Here is a 19,754-nt window from a genome sequence, read left to right on the forward strand (position 1 = left end):
CTCTAATTAGACAGAGTAATAGTTGGGAAACAAGTTTTTCTAGGAAAAGTCATTCATGATTGTCTATTAACCCCTTAAGGACTCGTCCATTTTGAGCCTTAAGGTCAAAGCAATTTTTTCCCCATTGTCACATTCCAGGAGCCACAGTATTTTTATTTTTTTGTCAAATGTAGCTGCATACAGCCTTATTTGTTTCACGATGAGTTGGATTTATTAGTGGGCGAATTTTCAGTTAGGTAATAAGTTTATATATATCTCTTATTAACTTGCAATGTTGAGAAATAGAAAAAACAAAAAAACAAGAAAACAGGTTTTGCTGTGTAAAATATTCCACTATTCACTTCTATGACTAAGGCAATCCAAAATGTTTTAGCAGTTAATTTTTATAACATAAAACCTGACACTTCCTAACCTGAAGGTCTGAACTGGTGCACACTGAACATAACATATACTATCACAATAACATGCATCTTGAGCTCCCCCCCACACCGCCTTGCTTGAGTGCAACTTAGGCTATGTGCACACAGGACAACGTACCCGCGGATTATGCCGAGAAAAACCTGCAGATTTATCTGGATTTTCTAGATAAATCCGCAGGTTCTAGCAAGTACAGACACTCCCCATGTTATCCTATGGGATTTGGGGAGTGCTGTATCAATGCTGCGGTATGTGCTGCTGTGGAAAATGCTGCGGATTTTCTGCAGCCGCACGTAACTGCATGTCAATTATTCATGCGGAAATATCTGCGGAATTGCCGCTCCTCTGCTATGAAGATACAGGGCAGGAATTCCGCATGAATTCTGCACAAAATCAGCACTGTTTCCGCAGGTTTACCGCAACAACTCCGCAGATATACCGAAAAAATGGATAGCTCGGATTCCGGGGAGCAGCTGCGGTAAACCTGCGGCAAAATCCACGGGTATATTGTCCTGTGGGCACATAGCCTAAGACTATGTGCACATGTTGCAGATTTTTTTTTTGCACATGAAACTGCATCTCTTGGCAGGAAAAAAGGACTGTTTTTGCCACGTTTATGCATTTTTTCATGCTTTATCTATTGAGATGGGACTTAGCAGAAAATTGACGTGCTACTTGATTCTTTTTTCAAGGAATCTTTTCAAGGAAAAAAGAAGCAATATATGCACTGCAAATCAGGATCCTCAGACTTTGCTGGGATGCGTTTCTAAAGCTGTAGTGATTAAAATCTGCAAGAAAAAAATCAGCACATTGCTACGTGTGCACATAGGATATTTATGTTATCACAATAAGGCTATGTTACTTTAAACCTTGTAATTATTTACTAAACTTTTTTTTATTTCAATATTTTTTATTAGTTCCACAAGGGTACTTTAAAAAGGGAATCTGTGGCCACATTTGACCTATCTAACCTATTAATATGGGCATACAGGTGTCATATCAGATGCCCCTTTTGGATAAGTCATCTTTTATCACTTTCTGTAAGTGAGCTCTTCCAGGCTATGGGGCGGACGCTGCCTGGAGGATGACTCCGCCTCCAGGGATTACTTTAAATAAAAGTGGTGTTACCAGTGTGCTGGCCGCTCTGTGCTCTCACTGCAGAGCTGTATGTGATTATAAGTGACACTTCTGCAGGTGCCTCTCCGCTTCAGCCTCCAGCTCACAGGCAGACAGGGTTACAATAGTGTGACAAGGCAGAGCTCAGGGAGCTGCAAAAAATGTGTTTGCAAGAAGGCAAAGTTCTATTTCTCCTGTTCTGTTACTAGTCTCATACTGGTGACATCTCCTATATAAAATAATTCCACTTTCAGAGCTTATCTTCCAGGCAGCACTCTACCCATAGCCTGGAAGAGATCATTTACAAATAGCAAATAAGCCCTTGTAGTGCCAGTACATTGTGACCAGCTTGTGCTTCCAGAGATCTGCACTCAGTGAATTAAGCAGACTTTCCTCACTACAGTAATTCCAAACGTGTATGCCAAGTGTGGCTTAGGTCCATTGTGGGGCTCAGAAGTGAGAGGGTATCGGATTTGGGAGAGCAGATTTTTCTGGATTTCTTTTTTGAGGGGTTAACCATAGCACTTTTCCATAGCCTTTGTGCTACCGGTAATATGAAAGCCCCCTATATTTCTGTCAACAGATAACAGACCTTGGTGGGGACTTGTCTTTTTGTGGGTTGAGTTGAATGCTATTGGCAGCAATTTGGGTACAAAATATTTTAATATTTTGCATCAGTTGAGATTTATCCCGAGCTCTATGCCGATTGCTTACATTGGGGTTTCCATCTACATCTCCAAAATACATGATTCAGGTGAAACCCCCAATGGATCCATTCACTAATGAGGCAGCAGAGTTACTCTGAACTGTTAGGCTACATGCGCACGCTGCTTTTTTTCCTGCTTTTTTGGCTGCAGTTTTGTCAGCAGAACTTTCTGACATCTGACTTCCCAGCAAAGTTTTGAGAAGTCAGATTTGTCATGCGCACATTGCAGTTTGTCAGAGTTTTTTTTGTCAAAAGTTTGTGACAAAAAAAATGCAGCATGTTCATTCTTCCTGCGTTTTTGTCAACATTTGTCACCCATTGAAAACAATGAGGGCATGAAAAACGCAGGAAAAATGCATGCTAATCACAAGTGGTGCATTTTACCTGCCTTTTACCTGCGTTTTTGCTAGCAAAAACGCAGGTGATTTGTCAGGAAGTGAGGTCAGGCAAGTGGTCCCGTCCCGTCCTCCATGTGTTCCCCGAAGTACCGCTGTCCCCAGGGGAGATGATGTGGAGGACGGGACTATCAGCAGCAGCGGCAGAGAGAGGGATGGACATTGTCAGCTGAAAACATTGATTTTTCCCTCTCGCTGCTGCCGCCGCTGATAGTCCCGTCCTCCACGTGTTCCCCGAAGTACCACTGTCCCCAGCGTGCACGCACAGGGGAGATGATGTGGAGGACGGCACTATCAGCAGCGGCGGCAGCGAGAGGGAAAAATCAATGTTTTCAGCTGCCAATGTCCATCCCCCTCTCGCTGCTGCCGCCGCCGCTGATAGTCCCGTCCTCCACGTGTTCCCCAAAGTACCGCGGTCCCCAGCGTGCACGCACAGGGGAGATTATGGACCCCTCTCACTGCCACCGCCGCCGCTGCCGCTGAAAGTCCCGGGCTCCACGCTCCTGCCGGCTCCACGCTCCTGCCGGCTCCACGCTCCTGCCGGCTCCACGCTGTAGCGCGATCAGCTGAGCTGTCACTGAGGTTACTCGCGGCCACCGCTGGATTCAGCGGTGGCCGCGGGTAACCTCGATGACAGCTCAGCTGATCGCGCGGCTGTCTTCATTAGCTGCATGGAGGTGACCGGAGCGGCGGTGTCTGCTGCTTCTCCGGTCACCTCCATGCAGCAGAGCTGGATGCGACGCTGGAGCATGCTGGATTACGCCGGACATGGAGGGTTTGTCGGGGTTAATAAATTGGTGATGATGAGGGAATGTGTTTGTGTTTTTTATTTCTAATAAAGGATTTTTCCGGCGTGTGTGTGTTTATTTACTGTAATTTACAGATTAATCATGGAGGGTGTCTCAGACGCCTGACATGATTAATCTAGGACTTATTAGCAGCTATGGGCTGCCAATAACTCCTTATTACCCCGATTTGCCAACGCACCAGAGCAAATGGGGAAGAGCCGGGTACAGTCCCAGAACTGTCGCATCTAATGTATGCGGCAATTCTGGGCGGCCGCTGGCTGATATTGTTAGGCTGGGGGGCTCCCCATAACGTATGGCTTTATCTGGCTGGCATTAAAATTGGGGGGACCGCACGCCAGTTTTTTTTAATTATTTATTTATTTCTAATTTTTTTTTTTCAATTCAACAAGCTTTATGGGCTTGTTGAACTGAAAAATACATGAAACAATTGTTGACAAAACTGCAGCCAAAAACGCACCAAAAAAGCAGCAAAAATGCACCAAAAAAGCACCTACATTTTTTGTGACATTTCCAGGCTCTCTCTGACAAGGTGCAGTTTTGGCTGCAGTTTGTGAACACGAAAAAGAAGCAGCGTGCGCATGTAGCCTTAGGCCTCTGTTAAGCAGTATCCTTTTCAGGAAGTGAAAAAAAAACTGGATGACAGCACTTTTGTGCAAGCCTAAAAAGACACATAAAAAGATGGACACCGCAGGACCACCAGTCAGATGGAAGTTCAAATTAAGCCCCTCAGTCTCATTACAGTGAATTATCTATTTGGTTCTTTGCCTGAATCACGTTTTCAGAGATTTACACTGAACTGCCGGTGAGACTGAGCTTAGAGTGAAGGATAAACATGAGCCACGCTGTACTGCGATCTTTGTGAGGCAGAATTGACAAATTAACAGCGCTTGAAGAATTGGCTTTATTAATGTTTTTACACTGTACACCTTGCCGTATAAATGATTAGGCGCCTTTATTCCTCAGGTCAGTATGATTACAGTGGAACCAGATTGATATTGTTTTTTAGGTTTGGTTACTATCACTCAAAACTTTTTTTTTTTTACAAAAAGGTTTTTTGCATTACCAAATTTAAGGCTATAGTTTTTTATCATTTATTTTTCTGCCGACTAAGTCCTGTGAAGGCCTGTTTTTTTGCACGATGACTTGGAAGAGTTTTTATTGGTACTATTTTGGGCCACATGTTTTTTTTTTTTATTGCTTTCTATTCTGCTTTTTGGGATTCAGAATCATGAGCAATTCAGGAATTGTTTTTTTTTTTTTACGCTGTTCATGTTATAAAAGTAATAAGACCGTTTTAGGCTATGTGCGCACGTTGTGTAATTGAATGCAGTTACGCTGCAATCTACATTGCATGCGTCCTGCGTCCCCAGCATAATTATGGAGATTGTGCAGGAGCCGTGCGCATGTGGCGTATTAGAGCGCAGCGCTTCAGCTGCTGCCCGAAGCGTGCGTTCTGAGAAGTGACATGTCACTTCTTTCCTGCGCTTTGCATGCAGCCCCCGCTCTGTCTATGGGAGGGGCTGCAGTCAGAGCACATGGAATCGGCTTTTTTTTTTTCATTACGGACTCTTTCTGCAGCGATTTGAAGCGCACATGTGCTGTTCAAATCGCTGCAGAAATTTCTGCAGGGACAGTACGCAACGTGTGCCCACATAGTCTTATTTTTCAGGTCAGAACGATTACAGCAATGACACATTTTTATAGGATTTTTTTATGTTTTGCTGCTATAACACCATAAAAACAATGTTATAGAAAAAATAGTTGTTTTTGCATTACTATATTCTGAGAGCTATAACTTATTTCTCAGCTGATTGAGCTGTGTTGTGGCTTTCTTTTTGGGGGGACAAAATGTTGTTTTTACCTATACCATTTTTATTTACGTTTGACTTTTTAATCACATTCCATTCCACTTTTTTTTGGCGGTGCGATGAAAAAGCATTGTTTTTGACACGCTTTTGTATTTACGTTAACTCTGTTCATCGAAGGGGCTAACTAGTGTGCAGTTTTATAGATCAGGTCACTCCGAACGCAGCGACATTAAATAATTGTACCTTATGTGTTTTTTTTTACATTAAATTATAATATATGCCCATATTTTTTCCCTTATTAATATTTTTTCTTTTTATTTTCTTTACTTTTTTCTTTATTTTTTTCTACCTTTTTTTTTTTTTTTTTTTAGATCCTTAATGGGACATTACTTTTTACTACTCTGATCACTCATAATCCATTGCATGAACATTGCAGTGGATTATATATGTCAGTGCCATTGCAGCACTGACAGTTTGGCTCTAACACCATGCATCTGGCATGGTGTGGAGGCTTTCCGTAGCTGGGTGGCGAGGAATTACCATGGCAGTGATCATGTTCCAGTAATTGTGTCACAGGGATCCTGATCACTTCGGAGAGGAGTGCGCCCCTCTCCCGGTCAGCTAAATGCTGCAACTGCAGCATTTAGGTTGTTAACCTGACCCAAAGCGGTGCAACAGCTGCAGTGCCCACAAAATCGCCACGATGAACTAAGTACATCCTTGGTCATTAAGGCACTGACAGCTAAAACGTACCCAGTACGTCCAATAATGGTAAGGGGTTAATGAAGCGTCCGAAGGTGGAGAGCGAAAAGCAGCCGGTGAATGGGTGCGGAACTCGTGTGAAGTAAGCAACTTCACAAAAGACCCAGGAACGCAAGCGCAGACAATGCTGGACCCAAGCAGGTACAGTAGAGAAGTAAAAGCTATTTTTATTATAACGGAGTCAAAACATGAAGTAGAAGAAGCGATTGTCCTAGTAGTGGTCAACTCCTTTAAACTGCTAGGATCAATAAGAACGCTCATCCTAGCAATTACAACAGCAGCCTGTCAGTCCGGCTCCTGCAGCTGATTACATGGTACAGAAGCTGGATGTCTATCATGGAGCACTAAGTGACTTGTGCTCATGACAGAAATATATGTCAAATAGCCTTAAGGGGCTAAACTCTGTTCAAATTTGCTTTGGAGACTATTGCAAATCATGTCACATGGCAAAAAAATGTTGCAGCTATGCACAGAGCCTTAGTAGTTTAAATAGACAGGTTTAGGGTCTGATTAAAAGTATTCTGATTGGTGCTTAAAAACAGGCAGAATTAACATGTAAGTAACCCTTGCTTTAAGAGCCAGGCACAACAGGAAGATGATTCAGAGGCAGACTGGCCAATCCGGCATGATTCACATCCTGCAGGGGAGCTATGAATATAGCTTTACCACACACACAGTCTACCATGTGAGCTTGTGAATGACATCCTGAATAAGGCCATGTGCACACGCCGAGTATCTGGCGCAGAAATGTCCTGCAGCAAATCTGCATCTACAGGCAGAAAATCGCAATGTGCGCACACGGCCTGTTCCTCAGTGCTGACTACGGAGTATTTACAGGAGGTGGTCATTTACTAGCCTGTTAATGCACTTCAGATAATGCAGCAATATTCTGTGCTCACAGAACAATTTATTATCGTTCTCGGCCCCACATCTTGTATCCACAGGCTTAGGCCCCTTTCACACATCCGTTTTTGGCCTCAGTCACAATCTGTCAAATTTTGAAAAAAAAACGGATCCAGCGCTGCATCCGTTTTTATCTCATTGACTTATATCAGCAACGGATTGTGACGGATGGCCTCACATTTCATCCGCCGGACAGTAATGGATCTGTAGCAGTCTGTCGTTTGGTAGAATGGAAGCCTATGGGCGCAGGATCCATCGTCATCCGTCAAATGACGGAATGTGATGGATCAGTTTTTTGTTACTGAGCATGCTCAGCTGTGGTGTAAATTCACTGCTGGTCAGAAAAATCTCTCTTTCATAGGTTTTCAACAGCAAATAACCTTTGGCCAGAAAAATCATGTACGACAGATGCGTTTTTTACAGGGATCCATCTCATCAGTTTGTACACAATCTGACACGGATACGTAAAAAAAAAAACCGGATTGTGACTGATGGCAAAAAACTGATGTGTGAAAGGGGCCTTAGTCATTTCACCCAACAAGCCAACGCTTTAGAAAAGATACACATCTAAAAAGAAAGCTCCTATCTGTACAAGGGCAATGGCTGCTTCTCTCCGTTACTGATGATTCCAGGTAGCTAGGAGGAGGGGCAGAGCTCTGCATCTAGCCCCTCCCCTTTTATCCACATAGAATCTCGTCAGCACCACCTGCCATCTCCTATCTCAGTAATAGGGAAAGTCTTCAGTGAATACAGATTATACCTCAGAATTGAGAATATTGATAATGACTGATTAATTCTGGCAGAGAAAGAGGCAGATTTGTCTGAGAGGATACATTGCAAAGTTGCTTATTTTCATGTGTACTATCAATGTATTAAAAATAATTTAAAACAATGGTTACACTTTACCCAGGAGCTATGCCCGCAGTATTGCCACCATGAGCTTGGCTTGCATAACAGCAGAGTCCCAACTCTCACAGCCAGGGAAGGTCTCTGCATCATGCACCCCGGCTTCAGAAGAAGGACGACAAAGATGGCCGAAGGAGGAGGCACCGGAGAACAGACACCCATCTGACCCAACTCCATCGCAGCGACCGTTTAGGTAAGTATTATAAAGTGATTTTTACATGCTACACAGTGGCTGGGGCTCTTATATACAGCATGTTAGAATGCTGTATATAAGAGCCCACTGGTGGTTACCGCAGATTATAGTCACTAAATCTGGTGATAGGTTCCCTTTAAAACCAGACTAAAAATTCTGCAGACATTAAAACTTATAAATCTCCCCCTCTGCAAGAAAATTGGACTCGCAAATTTAGGCTCTACAGAAATAAAAGGAGAAAATGGGTGTCCTAAAACAACAACGCTCAAACAAAATGGCATAAAGAGTAACTCTAAAAGGGCAGTAACCATATAGTCGCTAAGATGGGGCAGCCTGATGAGTTGTTTGAAAGGCTTTAACTATAGCAGGGGCTGTCAACAACAAATGCAGAAGTAGCTGGGGCCTCAGTTATGAGAATTGCCTCACAGTAAGAACATTCTGGTTGCCTGTAGCAGCCAGAGTACAGCTTTCAGCATTGAAGATGCTGAGGTAAACTGAAAGCGGAGCTCTGATTGGTTGCTATGGACAAGTAGAACAGTCTGACTGTGAGGCAGTTTTCATACCTGAAAATTTAACCTGAGCAAGCGTAACCAACAATTAAACACTGACACAAATAGCATTTAAAGGTGTATTAATTGGAAATGGAGGCTTAAACACAAATGTTAAAGCTTATAAGGAGTCAACTATTGAAAACAATCAAAGTACTAAATATACACGAAAAGTAGATGCATGAGTTCCATCTGCCAAATATTATTAACTTGCATAAAAGATTGTATCACCTACCTGAGGAAAGGGGGTAGAGGGAGTCACATTGTCTTTGGGGACGCTCAGAGGAGCACTGTCTCCACCTAATCCTGTGTTCTGTGACTGGCAGAGCTTCCTAAGAAAACAAGAAGCAGCCCATAAACAGAAAAACTGCCACTACGGTAAACAAAAAACGACAGGCACCAGAGATCAGATCTATTCAATAGATTAAGCCAATATTTTTCTTATGGAGAAATGTAAAATAATTTCGACTATAGGAAACACTATAGGCAACAGCTGGAACAACAGTCTCATTAAGAAAGTCCCAAAATAAAAAACCGCTGGCACCACCCAAGCACTCGGAAGGAGGATGTGATGGAACACATGTAGAAAAAAATATGACATTCAAGAAAAATATAGAAAATCACCATCCGTAAAACATCTCTGTTCAGAGTACATTGAAACGCCAGGCAGGACTGCACGGCCAGGACGCAGGGCGCACAGACGGCAGCCGTTTTACATGCTCCACAGCCTTCTACAGGGAAGACCTATGGAAGCACGTGGAGCACGCAAAACGGCTGCTGTCTGTGCGCCCTGCGTCCTGGCCGTGCAGTCCTGCCTGGCGTTTCAATGTACTCTGAACAGAGATGTGTTTTACGGATGGTGAATGCAATCGGATTTTCTTGAGTCTCATTGAGAAAGACAGCAGCAACAGGTAACGCAGAATTTCATAAACCTTTGATACAGGAGCATAAATTACAAGACATTCCTGGTTGCCAATATACAACTAGCTGATAACTGCAAAAACACTGCCATATATTGTGCATACCCTTGTTTCTCCAAAAATAAGACTGTCAAATGGTTTTTTTTTGCCCCGAAAAAAGCGCTACGGCTTATTTTTTGGGAGGGCTTATTCTCAGGGACATAGCTGCGGGAAAGTTTATCCCCTCAAAAAAATACAGATCCACCTTCCCTGAATCATCATACTTACCAGACCCCGGGCGTCTGCATGGCCCTTAGGTCCTCCTGCGATCTCCGGTGGGTGCTCCCAGCAGGTATGCTCCATGCCGTCTCCCCCCCCTTCTGGCTGACACTCACACATCAGATTGCATACACACACTCATGAGATCGCACATACAATCATGTGCGTACACACACACTCACCACGTCTGGTGATACCACTTGATTCCAGATACCAGGGGACTCTCTGCTCTCGTCTCTATGATGCGCTCCGCCCACAGGCCCTGGCACTCCACTGCACAGCGTCCCAGGTCCTTATGCCACCCAGAAACAATCAATATCGCTGGATGTGGGGGGTGGGTGTGTGTGTGTGTGTGTGTGTGTGTGTGTGTGTGTGTGTGTGTGTGTGTGTGTGTGTGTGTGTGTGTGTGTGTGTGTTCCACTGCAGGTCCTTGATGAATTCCGAGTCGACATCTGATGAGTATGATCGCGGGGTCTTCAGTCTTCTCTTTTTTTGTAGGTGTCTGCTTTCTATAATGCAGTGTCCTGCAGTATTCATTAACTTTTTTTAGCTGCATGGACACTTCATTATTGAACTGGAACTATTAATTTAGGGGTATGTCATATTTAAGCCTTGCTGAAAACTTTTGCGAGGTCTTATTTTCGGGGTAGGTCTTATTTTTGGAGAAACACAGTACATGGGACATCCCAACCAGAATATACAGTACACAGTCAGGATTGTAGCAGCGGTGTCCCTGAAGGCTCTGGGACAGTATGAAGGTAGAGTGATCCATGATATGCTTTAGTCCCCAGCACAGCAATAAACAGTTGAAATGCAAATAAAGTCACATGAACTCTCTAAATCAAACAGCCTATAGCCTAGAAACTAAACTAGAAAAGAGGCTCGAAGTGGATAAAAAGGAGACAAAAAAAGGACAAGAGGCAAAAGGCCTTGTACATGTTCTACTGACTCTTCCATGTGTCTATTTGGGGTAGTTCAGTATATTCCGCTATGGATGATCAGAAAAGTGGCCTACACAAATATAGATACAAGCAAGGACTAAACTGTGCAGAATGAAACAGAATATAAAGATACAAACACTAGATGTAACATTTCATCTACACAGTGGGGTGCTGCAGATTTTCACTAAGACCATTTTCTGAGGCACACTGCAGCAACCCTGTAACAAAACATGCTGCATAACCAGCACCCCTGAAACATTTGTCAAATATATATTGAGGCTGTAAAATACCAAATGGAAAAGACAAATTAAAATAAAACTAATAATAAAAATAAAATACATTTCGGCCCTGTGTGCACTGTTAAATGATTTTTTTCTTAAGAAAAATTTGCACCCTCTGGCGGAATACTGCACCCGTGGCAAAAACCGCAGTAAGACCGCACCCGTGATTTTGCCATGGATAATGCTAAGTAACCGCAGGGACCAAATCGCGGCAAAAACTGCAAGTACCTGCAAAAAAGAAGTGACATGCTACTTCTTTTTGCTGTAGAAATTCTGCAGCAAAAACCTGTAGGTAAAAAAACCCAGTGTGGCACAGCATTTTGTTTTTCTCAGGTTTTGCTGGGGAAGGGCTACAGCAAGGTTATGAACATTTTCTGCAACTTTTCTGCAGCAAAAAAACACGGCAAATCCGCAGCAAAAAAAACCCCCAGAGTGCGTACAGGGCCTTATATCTCTTGGAGCCCAAGCACTGCTCTGGAATTTAAGCTAGAATTACCGGACAAGGATCCTTTTTAGCAGCTGCTGGTCTCCTTCAGAGTAACCAGGCCAGTCCTTCTGCACCTCCTTATACAGACAGTCCTTTAAGGTGTAGGTGCAGTCTTTGGCACTCAGAATCGCTACCTAACAAGGTAAAAGAAAAGAAATTAATACCCAGGAAACTGCATTAAAAAAAGCCAATCAAATACAGAATGTCAGAAAACTATATACGGTCCAGTTCACACTGTTTCTGCTATGTACTTAAGGGGGTTCTGCCTTATTTACCATAAAGGACTTAGGCTGCTTTCACACATCCGGCTTGAGCTCTGCGGCTCAATCCGGCTGTGCAAGCTATGCAACGGATGCGGTGAAAACACTGCATCCTTTGCATAAGTTTTTCCCTTGCGGCCCATCCGGTTTTTGCCGCTTGCGGCATGCTACTGAGCATGCGCAGTGGCAAAAACCGCATGCGGCGGCCGAATATGGTTTTTGCCGTATCACGCCGCATCCGGCCGCCATAGGCATGCATTGAAAAATGCGCGGCATCGGCCGAATGCGGCGCGATGCGGTTTTTTTTGCCGCACGAAAAAAACGTGCCAGGCAACGTTCCATCCAGCCGCCGCATCGGCTAAATTTGCCGCATGCGGCAAAAACCGGATGGAACGCAAGGCCATGCGGCACAATGCGGCACTAATTAAAGTCTATGCAGAAAAAACGCAACCGGCAGCAAAAAAAAAAAACGGTTGCGATTTTCCTGCAAAGTGCCGTATTGTGCCGCATTGCAGAAACCGGAGGTGTGAAAGCAGCCTTAAACAACCCCATCAGGGCCATAAAATGCCTTAACCTAGACAGCAAATGTTAATTTATTCATTATGCATTTTTTATACAGTGTTCTTAAGTTCTATAGCACTTTACAGACATTATCATCACTGTCCCCATTGGGGCTCACAATCTGAATACTTTAACTGTATGGAATATTGAAGGAAACCGGAGAAACCCATGTAGTCACCGGTAGAACATATGCAGATGTTGTCCTTCTATTCTGTGCCCCCCCCTTCCCGAGGTTCCTCTGACCCCAGAGCGCACTGCTGAAACACAATGTGAATTGGGTGCCTCTAATAAAAGTACCAAGAAAAATGACAAAAATAAGATCCCCGGCATGAACAGGAGTGATGACCAGCTACAAAGCATAAGCAGAGGCCCGGTAATCAGCTTCATGGGTCTGATGACTGACAACATCATGGAACATTTTTATGCACAATATATATTAATAATAGTATATTTTTGCGCACCTGCATACTAAACTGATCACTCCCACCTCATACACATTCAGGGAGGAAAAGCCAACTAGAGCTATGGAGAAGACATATGGAAGCAGTAGCTACAATTAGTACCACAAGGAGAGCCTAGTTTACAACATAAACCATGACATTAAATGAAGGACCTTCATAGGCTTCATAGTGTAAGTAGCAGCCAGTGCGGCTCACGCTGCACTCCACACAACCAGATGACTGTGACGAGTGCCGACTCATCTGAAGTCACCGATTATTACAGTCACCGGGTCTAAAGGAGTGCAGCATGAGCTGGGACTGGCTGCTGTTCAAGGTCTATGGAGCCTAATTCTGAGGTTCCATAGACTTTAATCTATGTAATCGAGGATAGTCGTGGACTACGTCGGATCTGGGAACTTTGCTTAATAATAAATTTGTGATAGTAGAACAGTATTTTGTTTGTTTTTTTTTTACGTTTTTTCATGTTTCTATTTGTGAACTACACCAGAATTCCTGGAAAACGTCAGACCAGCATGTTTTGTTTGTTTTTTTTTTAAATAAAATGAACAAACAAGGAAAGTGGAGGGAGTGTTTATGTAAATAAAGTAATTTGTGTATGTTTTTTTCTTTTTACTTACTGACAGATTGGTAATGGAGAAGCGTCTGTCAAACACCAGGGCTCAATGCCAGCTGACACTACACAGCTGACATCAACCCCATAAACCATTACCCTGATTGCCCTAGCTCTTTCCGATTGCTCTGGTGCATTGGCAAAGGGCAATAATTGACACATCTAATGTGATGTGCCATTTTTAGTGCAGCTGTGGGCTGGTATTTTTTTAAGCTGTGAAGGGCCCAAACACCATAGACCTTCCCAGCCTGATTAGATCAGCTCACAGCTTTCTGCTTTACCTTTGCTAGTTACAAAAATTTGTGGACTTCACGTTGTTTTAGTCATAAAAAGCTGTCCAATAAGCTCCACAGGGTGCAATTTTAATATAGGTCTATAGCACGCTCTCTTTGTCATGCTAGTATCTATCTCTATAGATCCGCAAAAAAAAAAAAAAACACAAAATTCATCACTAATGAGTAATGTAAAAATCCTATATCAATTCAAAAGGATATACATATTAAAACCATTGAAAAAGAAAATCGGCAAATATGCAGGACGCAAAAAACAGACCCAGGGCACAATATCCAAACGTTGTTGTCTGAATCAAATATAAGATAGAAAGGTATACACATAAAAATAATGGATGGTAGTGTGATGCATAGGGTAAATATGTAAATATGTATATACGAAGACAAGAGAAAGGAAAACGGGTGTGTGGAATAATGGCTCCAAGGTGTAAAAGTATGGGAGTCTCACAATGGGAGAACTAAGCCAGTACAGACAAATGGGCAGAACGGGGTGCAAAATCAAATAGCCTTAAACATATAATGGTTATAGGTGGTTAAGGACACACGATGAGTAAAACAGAATAGGGTGGAATGGGTTTGTTTTTTTTTTTTTTGTTTTTTTTTATAATGTTTTTCCACCTATTCTGTGGAGTTTCTTCCATGAGTGATTCTTTCCTTATCCCTAGTCGGACTGATGAAACACAATAGCAGCATGCTGCTGGTGGATTCCGATTAATTTTTACCATACAAGTCTATGGGTGCGAGAGAAATATGGCACTGCACTCGAATGACACCTGAAAATGGAGGAGATGGGGTGATTAAGCCCTCCCTCTGCAGCGATGCTGCGATCGCAGGATCACATTACAGTATGGCAACACTCTGCTTACACTTGCAGCACAGCAGAAGCCGAATGTCATTAGCATAACGCATTAGATGCACTCACATCAGACTAAATGCCTGTGTGTCCACAGCCCAATACACCTGGAAGCAATGCAGAAGAACAGTTATAATATGAATGTGCCCTTGGAACACTCAGGCCATTCCACACAAGGCCTGTGTCAATAAATTGGTTTTTATTATCGGTCTAAAAACACATGCAAAAAGCTACAGAAACGCAATCATTTTTATACCTGCGTTTTTATAGTGTTTTTGTTTTACTAACTTCATTGAAGTTAACGTGTGAAAAAATGCTGCAAAAACGCTGAAAGAATTGACCTGCTGCGGATTATTTGCTGCACCAAATCTGCAAATCACAAAAGAGCAATGTGTGCATGACACTTCTGGATTCCCATTCACTTTGCTGGAAACAGAATTTCGTTCAAAAAACCCAATAAAAACGCAACGTGTGCACATTACATTATTCCAAGTGGAAATATTAACAAAAGAAACAAAATGCTACTGATGATCAGGGGCATAAAGATTTCTTTATCATAGAAAAAAGTGAGAAGGCAGCAAACTACATATTGTGAAAACTGGCAGTATGATTCTAGAGCAGCGTACAGTGTGACAACACAAGAGCACGGCTCCCTGGATTATTAGTGGTGACTTCTATGCTGACCTGTTGCAGGAGGCTATCCAGGGAATCCTTGTCCTGCGAGGAGAGACCGTCCTTCTGCAGACGCAGGATAAGTTCAGGCTTCTTATATGGTTTAAGAGCCAGTAAATGCACGGCCCTATCTTTGAAGGGCCGCTGTGCCACAATGCTGGAGCTTTTCTTAATTGCGCTGGCAAGATTGACTGGTGTTGGCCTCTTCCGAGACGGCACAGCATCTGAAACTCCTGGTGCAGGTTTTCGAACTTGAACCTTTTTGACTGAAAATAGAAACAAAACCAACCATTAATTAGGATCCCTGTGAAATTGGAGCAACTTTGCTGCATACAACCTCATTAAATGCTTAACAGACTAATTTACAATGCAAGGATCCAACATTTCTTGGCAGAACATTGCCAAGATCACCACAATGCCTGAGCCTCCTTGCCTTTTCCCCATAGTGCGTCCGGGTGCCATCTCTTCCCTACGTAAGGAACACACATGCACTCACCCAACACAACACAGAAGAAACCTACTATATCCGACAATGACACCAACATCCATTCCTCCACGGCCTACTGTAGACCCATCAGATGGTAGACATGAGTCTATAAACGGTGGTGCTGGGGTTTTTGCTTTGCTACAAGTCAGCAGAGGCACTTTCTCCAATACATGGCAATGCACAACAGTTAACCATGTGAGTAGTTACTGAAGGGGTATTCACATGAATAATATTAGTATACACCACCAAAAGTGACCACAGAATAGATCATATTAATATTAAAGACATATTCTTAACTTCATATCAATAAAACTATGTATTAAAATGGGTGGGAGGCATAGACGTTGACAAGAAAACGTGTCAGAAAAGGGCATCTGCATACAAATGAGTGTTGTATTAGCTGCAAATTTTAAATACGTATATAACAAGCCGCACATACGGTATGTATAAAATATATTCAAACAGTGATATGAATAAACACTATAAATATACATTGCATATAAAAAGTAGAAAACAACATGCAGTGAAAAAAAAATGTAAAATCAGGACCTCAGAACCTCTATGTACGTTTCGCCTCAAGCTTTTTCAAGGACTGCTTGGAAAAACAAACCCCAAAAAAACAACCTTGTGAGCGAAACTTATGTCAGTGTCCAGATTTACATTTTGCTTTTCTCTGTATGGTAGGTTTTCTACTTGTTATAAGCAATGTATATTTATAGCATTTATTCATATCACTGCTTGGTCATTAACTTTCGTGGTGTATAGAAATACACAGCAAGCCCCAAATGCATTAAGAGTTCTGACACCTTTTTATCATAACGGACATTAAAAAGGAAACCTATCGGGTCCCCTATGCCCTCCAGCAGCATCCATACCTCAGTGCCTATATTCTCTGCTAATCAGACCCGTATAGCTTGTAGAATGTTATTCACTAACATGAATGCTTAAGAAAAGCATTTAGAAACCTCGCTGTTCCTGTGTTAAGAGCAGAGAGAATAGTCATAAAAACTCTGACCCATTTGTACATTTGGCAAAATCACGGAGCTAAATAAAAAGGTCCTGCTACAATGGTAAATAAATAAAAAAACAAACAAAAACAAAAACATGCAAGTAAAATATTTTGCATGAAGGTATACATATGGCTGATTTATGAGGTCAGCTACCACCAATGCAGCACACACTGATAACGCCTATGTCTGCAGTTGTATAAAGCAGCACTCCAGCGGTTTCGGAGGTTTTTGCCAGAGCTGGAGTGTTGCTTTGAATGCTAGTCCTGCCCCTAGCGTTACATTTATCCTCCGGAGTCTTCAGGTCCCATGGAGCCATCTTGTGACTAAAGGCCCCGTCACACTAAGCAACATCGCTAGCAACATCGCTGCTAACGAACAACTTTTGTGACGTTGCTAGTGATGTCGCTGTGTGTGACATTCAGCAACAACCTGGCCCCTGCTGTGAGGTCGTTGGTTGTTGCTGAATGTCCTGGGCCATTTTTTAGTTGTTGCTGTCCCGCTGTGAAGCACAGATCGCTGTGTGTGACAGCGAGACAGCAACAACTAAATGTGCAGGCAGCAGGAGCCGGCTTCTGCGGAGGCTGGTAACCAATGTAAACATCGGGTAACCAAGAAGCCCTGTCCTTGGTTACCCGATATTTACCTTCGTTACCAGCGTCCACCGCTCTCATCTGTCAGTGCCGGCTCCTGCTCTGTGCACATGTAGCTGCAGGACACATCGGGTTAATTAACCCGGTGTGCTGTAACTAGGAGAGCAGGGAGCCAGCGCTCAGTGTGCGCTGCTCCCTGCTCTCTGCACGTGTAGCTGCGTGCGCTGGTAACCAAGGTAAATATCGGGTTGGTTACCCGATATTTACCTTAGTTACCAAGCGCAGCATCTTCCACGCGGCGCTGGGGGCTGGTCACTGGTTGCTGGTGAGCTCACCAGCAACTTGTGTAGCGACGCTCCAGCGATCCCTGCCAGGTCAGGTTGCTGGTGGGATCGCTGGAGCGTCGCAGTGTGACATCTCACCAGCAACCTCCTAGCAACTTACCAGCGATCCCTATCATTGTTGGGATCGCTGGTAAGTTGCTTAGTGTGACGGGGCCTTAACCCCTGCCTGGCCAGAAGTTAGTAGTTACGTCATGAGCTCCCAATGCATCTCTGAGACCAAGGCCAGCACGAGGCTCTCATAGAGATACTGTGAGTTGTGATCTCCAGCACGCCCCATTAAAAACTGCAGCTGCTGGCAGGCTACAAATCGCCAGAGGCAGATGATCGAAACAGATGAAGACAGCACAGGTGAGTTTAAGGCTAGGGGTAGGGGACTTGCATTTAAAGCAGCCCTCCAGCAGTGAAACAGAAACCAAACGCAGGAGTGCTGCTTTAGGCTGGTTTCACACTACGTCTTTTTAACATCCGTTGAAAACGTTATTTTAGCGGAAGTACGGATCCAGTGCAAATGCGTTTTCATTTCAATGCATTTGCAATGGACTCGCGTTAACATCCGTTCACCTGCGTTTGCCTGCGTTATAGTGCGGATCCGGCGACTTGCAGTTTTTTAACATGTTTCAAAAACGCTACTTGTAGCGTTTTTGAGCTGCGTCAAAATACTGCAAGTCACCGGATCCGCACTATAACGCACGCGAACGCTGGCATGCTGATAGACAGGATCCTGCTTTTGTACTGAGCATGCCCAGAAAGTACTGAGCATGCCCAGAACCAGTCTCGCGTGATCTCTCTCTCCTCCTCCCTCCCTCTCTCTCTCTATCTGTCTTTCCCCCTTCCTCCCTCTCCCCCACCTGAGAGCTGCGGACACTCGTAACCAAGGTAAATATCGCGTAACCACTTCTCTTAGTTACCCGATGTTTACGTTGGTTACGCGTGCAGGCAGCCCTGCTCCTAGCAGCTGCAGACACTCGTAACCAAGATAAATATCGGGTATCCAAGGCCGATGTTTACCTTGGTTACCAGCGTCTGCAGCTGTCAGATGCCGGCTCCCAGTCTAGCTCCCCTCACTCCCGATCACATGACTCCAATGCCCGCCCCTAAACATCCAGTGCAGGATCCTGCAAAATAACATATGCGTTTGCATACGTTATTTGCTGTAAAAGCAGGATCCGTACTTCCGCTAAAAAAACGTTTATAACGGATGTTAAAAAGACGTAGTGTGAAACCAGCCTTAAGTACCAGCAGCTCCCCATAAAGCCTTAAATTATAAGCCACTAACTGTACTACCCGGCATAGCCTGGGATAGTAACTCTCTGCGTGTCTCCCCATGCACCTCCGTGTGGGTGTCTGTCTCTACCAATATCACATTACCTCACATACAGTTAGGTCCAGAAATATTTGGACAGTGACACAAGTTTTGTTATTTTAGCTGTTTACAAAAACATGTTCAGAAATACAATTATATATATAATATGGGCTGAAAGTGCACACTCCCAGCTGCAATATGAGAGTTTTCACATTTAAATCGGAGAAAGGGTTTAGGAATCATAGCTCTAATGCATAGCCTCCTCTTTTTAAAGGGACCAAAAGTAATTGGACAAGGGACTCTAAGGGCTGCAATTAACTCTGAAGGCGTCTCCCTCGTTAACCTGTAATCAATGAAGTAGTTAAAAGGTCTGGGGTTGATTACAGGTGTGTGGTTTTGCATTTGGAAGCTGTTGCTGTGACCAGACAACATGCGGTCTGAGGAACTCTCAATTGAGGTGAAGCAGAACATCCTGAGGCTGAAAAAAAAGAAAAAATCCATCAGAGAGATAGCAGACATGCTTGGAGTAGCAAAATCAACAGTCGGGTACATTCTGAGAAAAAAAGGAATTGACTGGTGAGCTTGGGAACTCAAAAAGGCCTGGGCGTCCACGGATCACAACAGTGGTGGATGATCGCCGCATACTTTCTTTGGTGAAGAAGAACCCGTTCACAACATCAACTGAAGTCCAGAACACTCTCAGTGAAGTAGGTGTATCTGTCTCTAAGTCAACAGTAAAGAGAAGACTCCATGAAAGTAAATACAAAGGGTTCACATCTAGATGCAAACCATTCATCAATTCCAAAAATAGACAGGCCAGAGTTAAATTTGCTGAAAAACACCTCATGAAGCCAGCTCAGTTC

General features: G+C 43.5%; 1 protein-coding gene across 1 annotated transcript in view; it reads right to left on the minus strand.

Annotated features, from left to right (window-relative positions):
• The window catches only part of ELL (elongation factor for RNA polymerase II), a 110,564-nt gene that overhangs the window by 17,058 nt on the left and 73,752 nt on the right, over window positions 1-19,754 (minus strand). The window contains exons 5-7 of the mRNA XM_075337853.1: window positions 15,170-15,423; window positions 11,460-11,584; window positions 8,799-8,895 (exon numbers count right to left, since the gene is read on the minus strand). Of these exons, the coding sequence (XP_075193968.1) occupies window positions 8,799-8,895; window positions 11,460-11,584; window positions 15,170-15,423 (476 nt within the window). The remainder of the gene's footprint in view (window positions 1-8,798; window positions 8,896-11,459; window positions 11,585-15,169; window positions 15,424-19,754) is intronic.

Source organism: Anomaloglossus baeobatrachus, chromosome 1 (assembly GCF_048569485.1).
Source record: "Anomaloglossus baeobatrachus isolate aAnoBae1 chromosome 1, aAnoBae1.hap1, whole genome shotgun sequence".
NCBI classification, from domain to species: Eukaryota; Metazoa; Chordata; class Amphibia; order Anura; family Aromobatidae; genus Anomaloglossus; species Anomaloglossus baeobatrachus.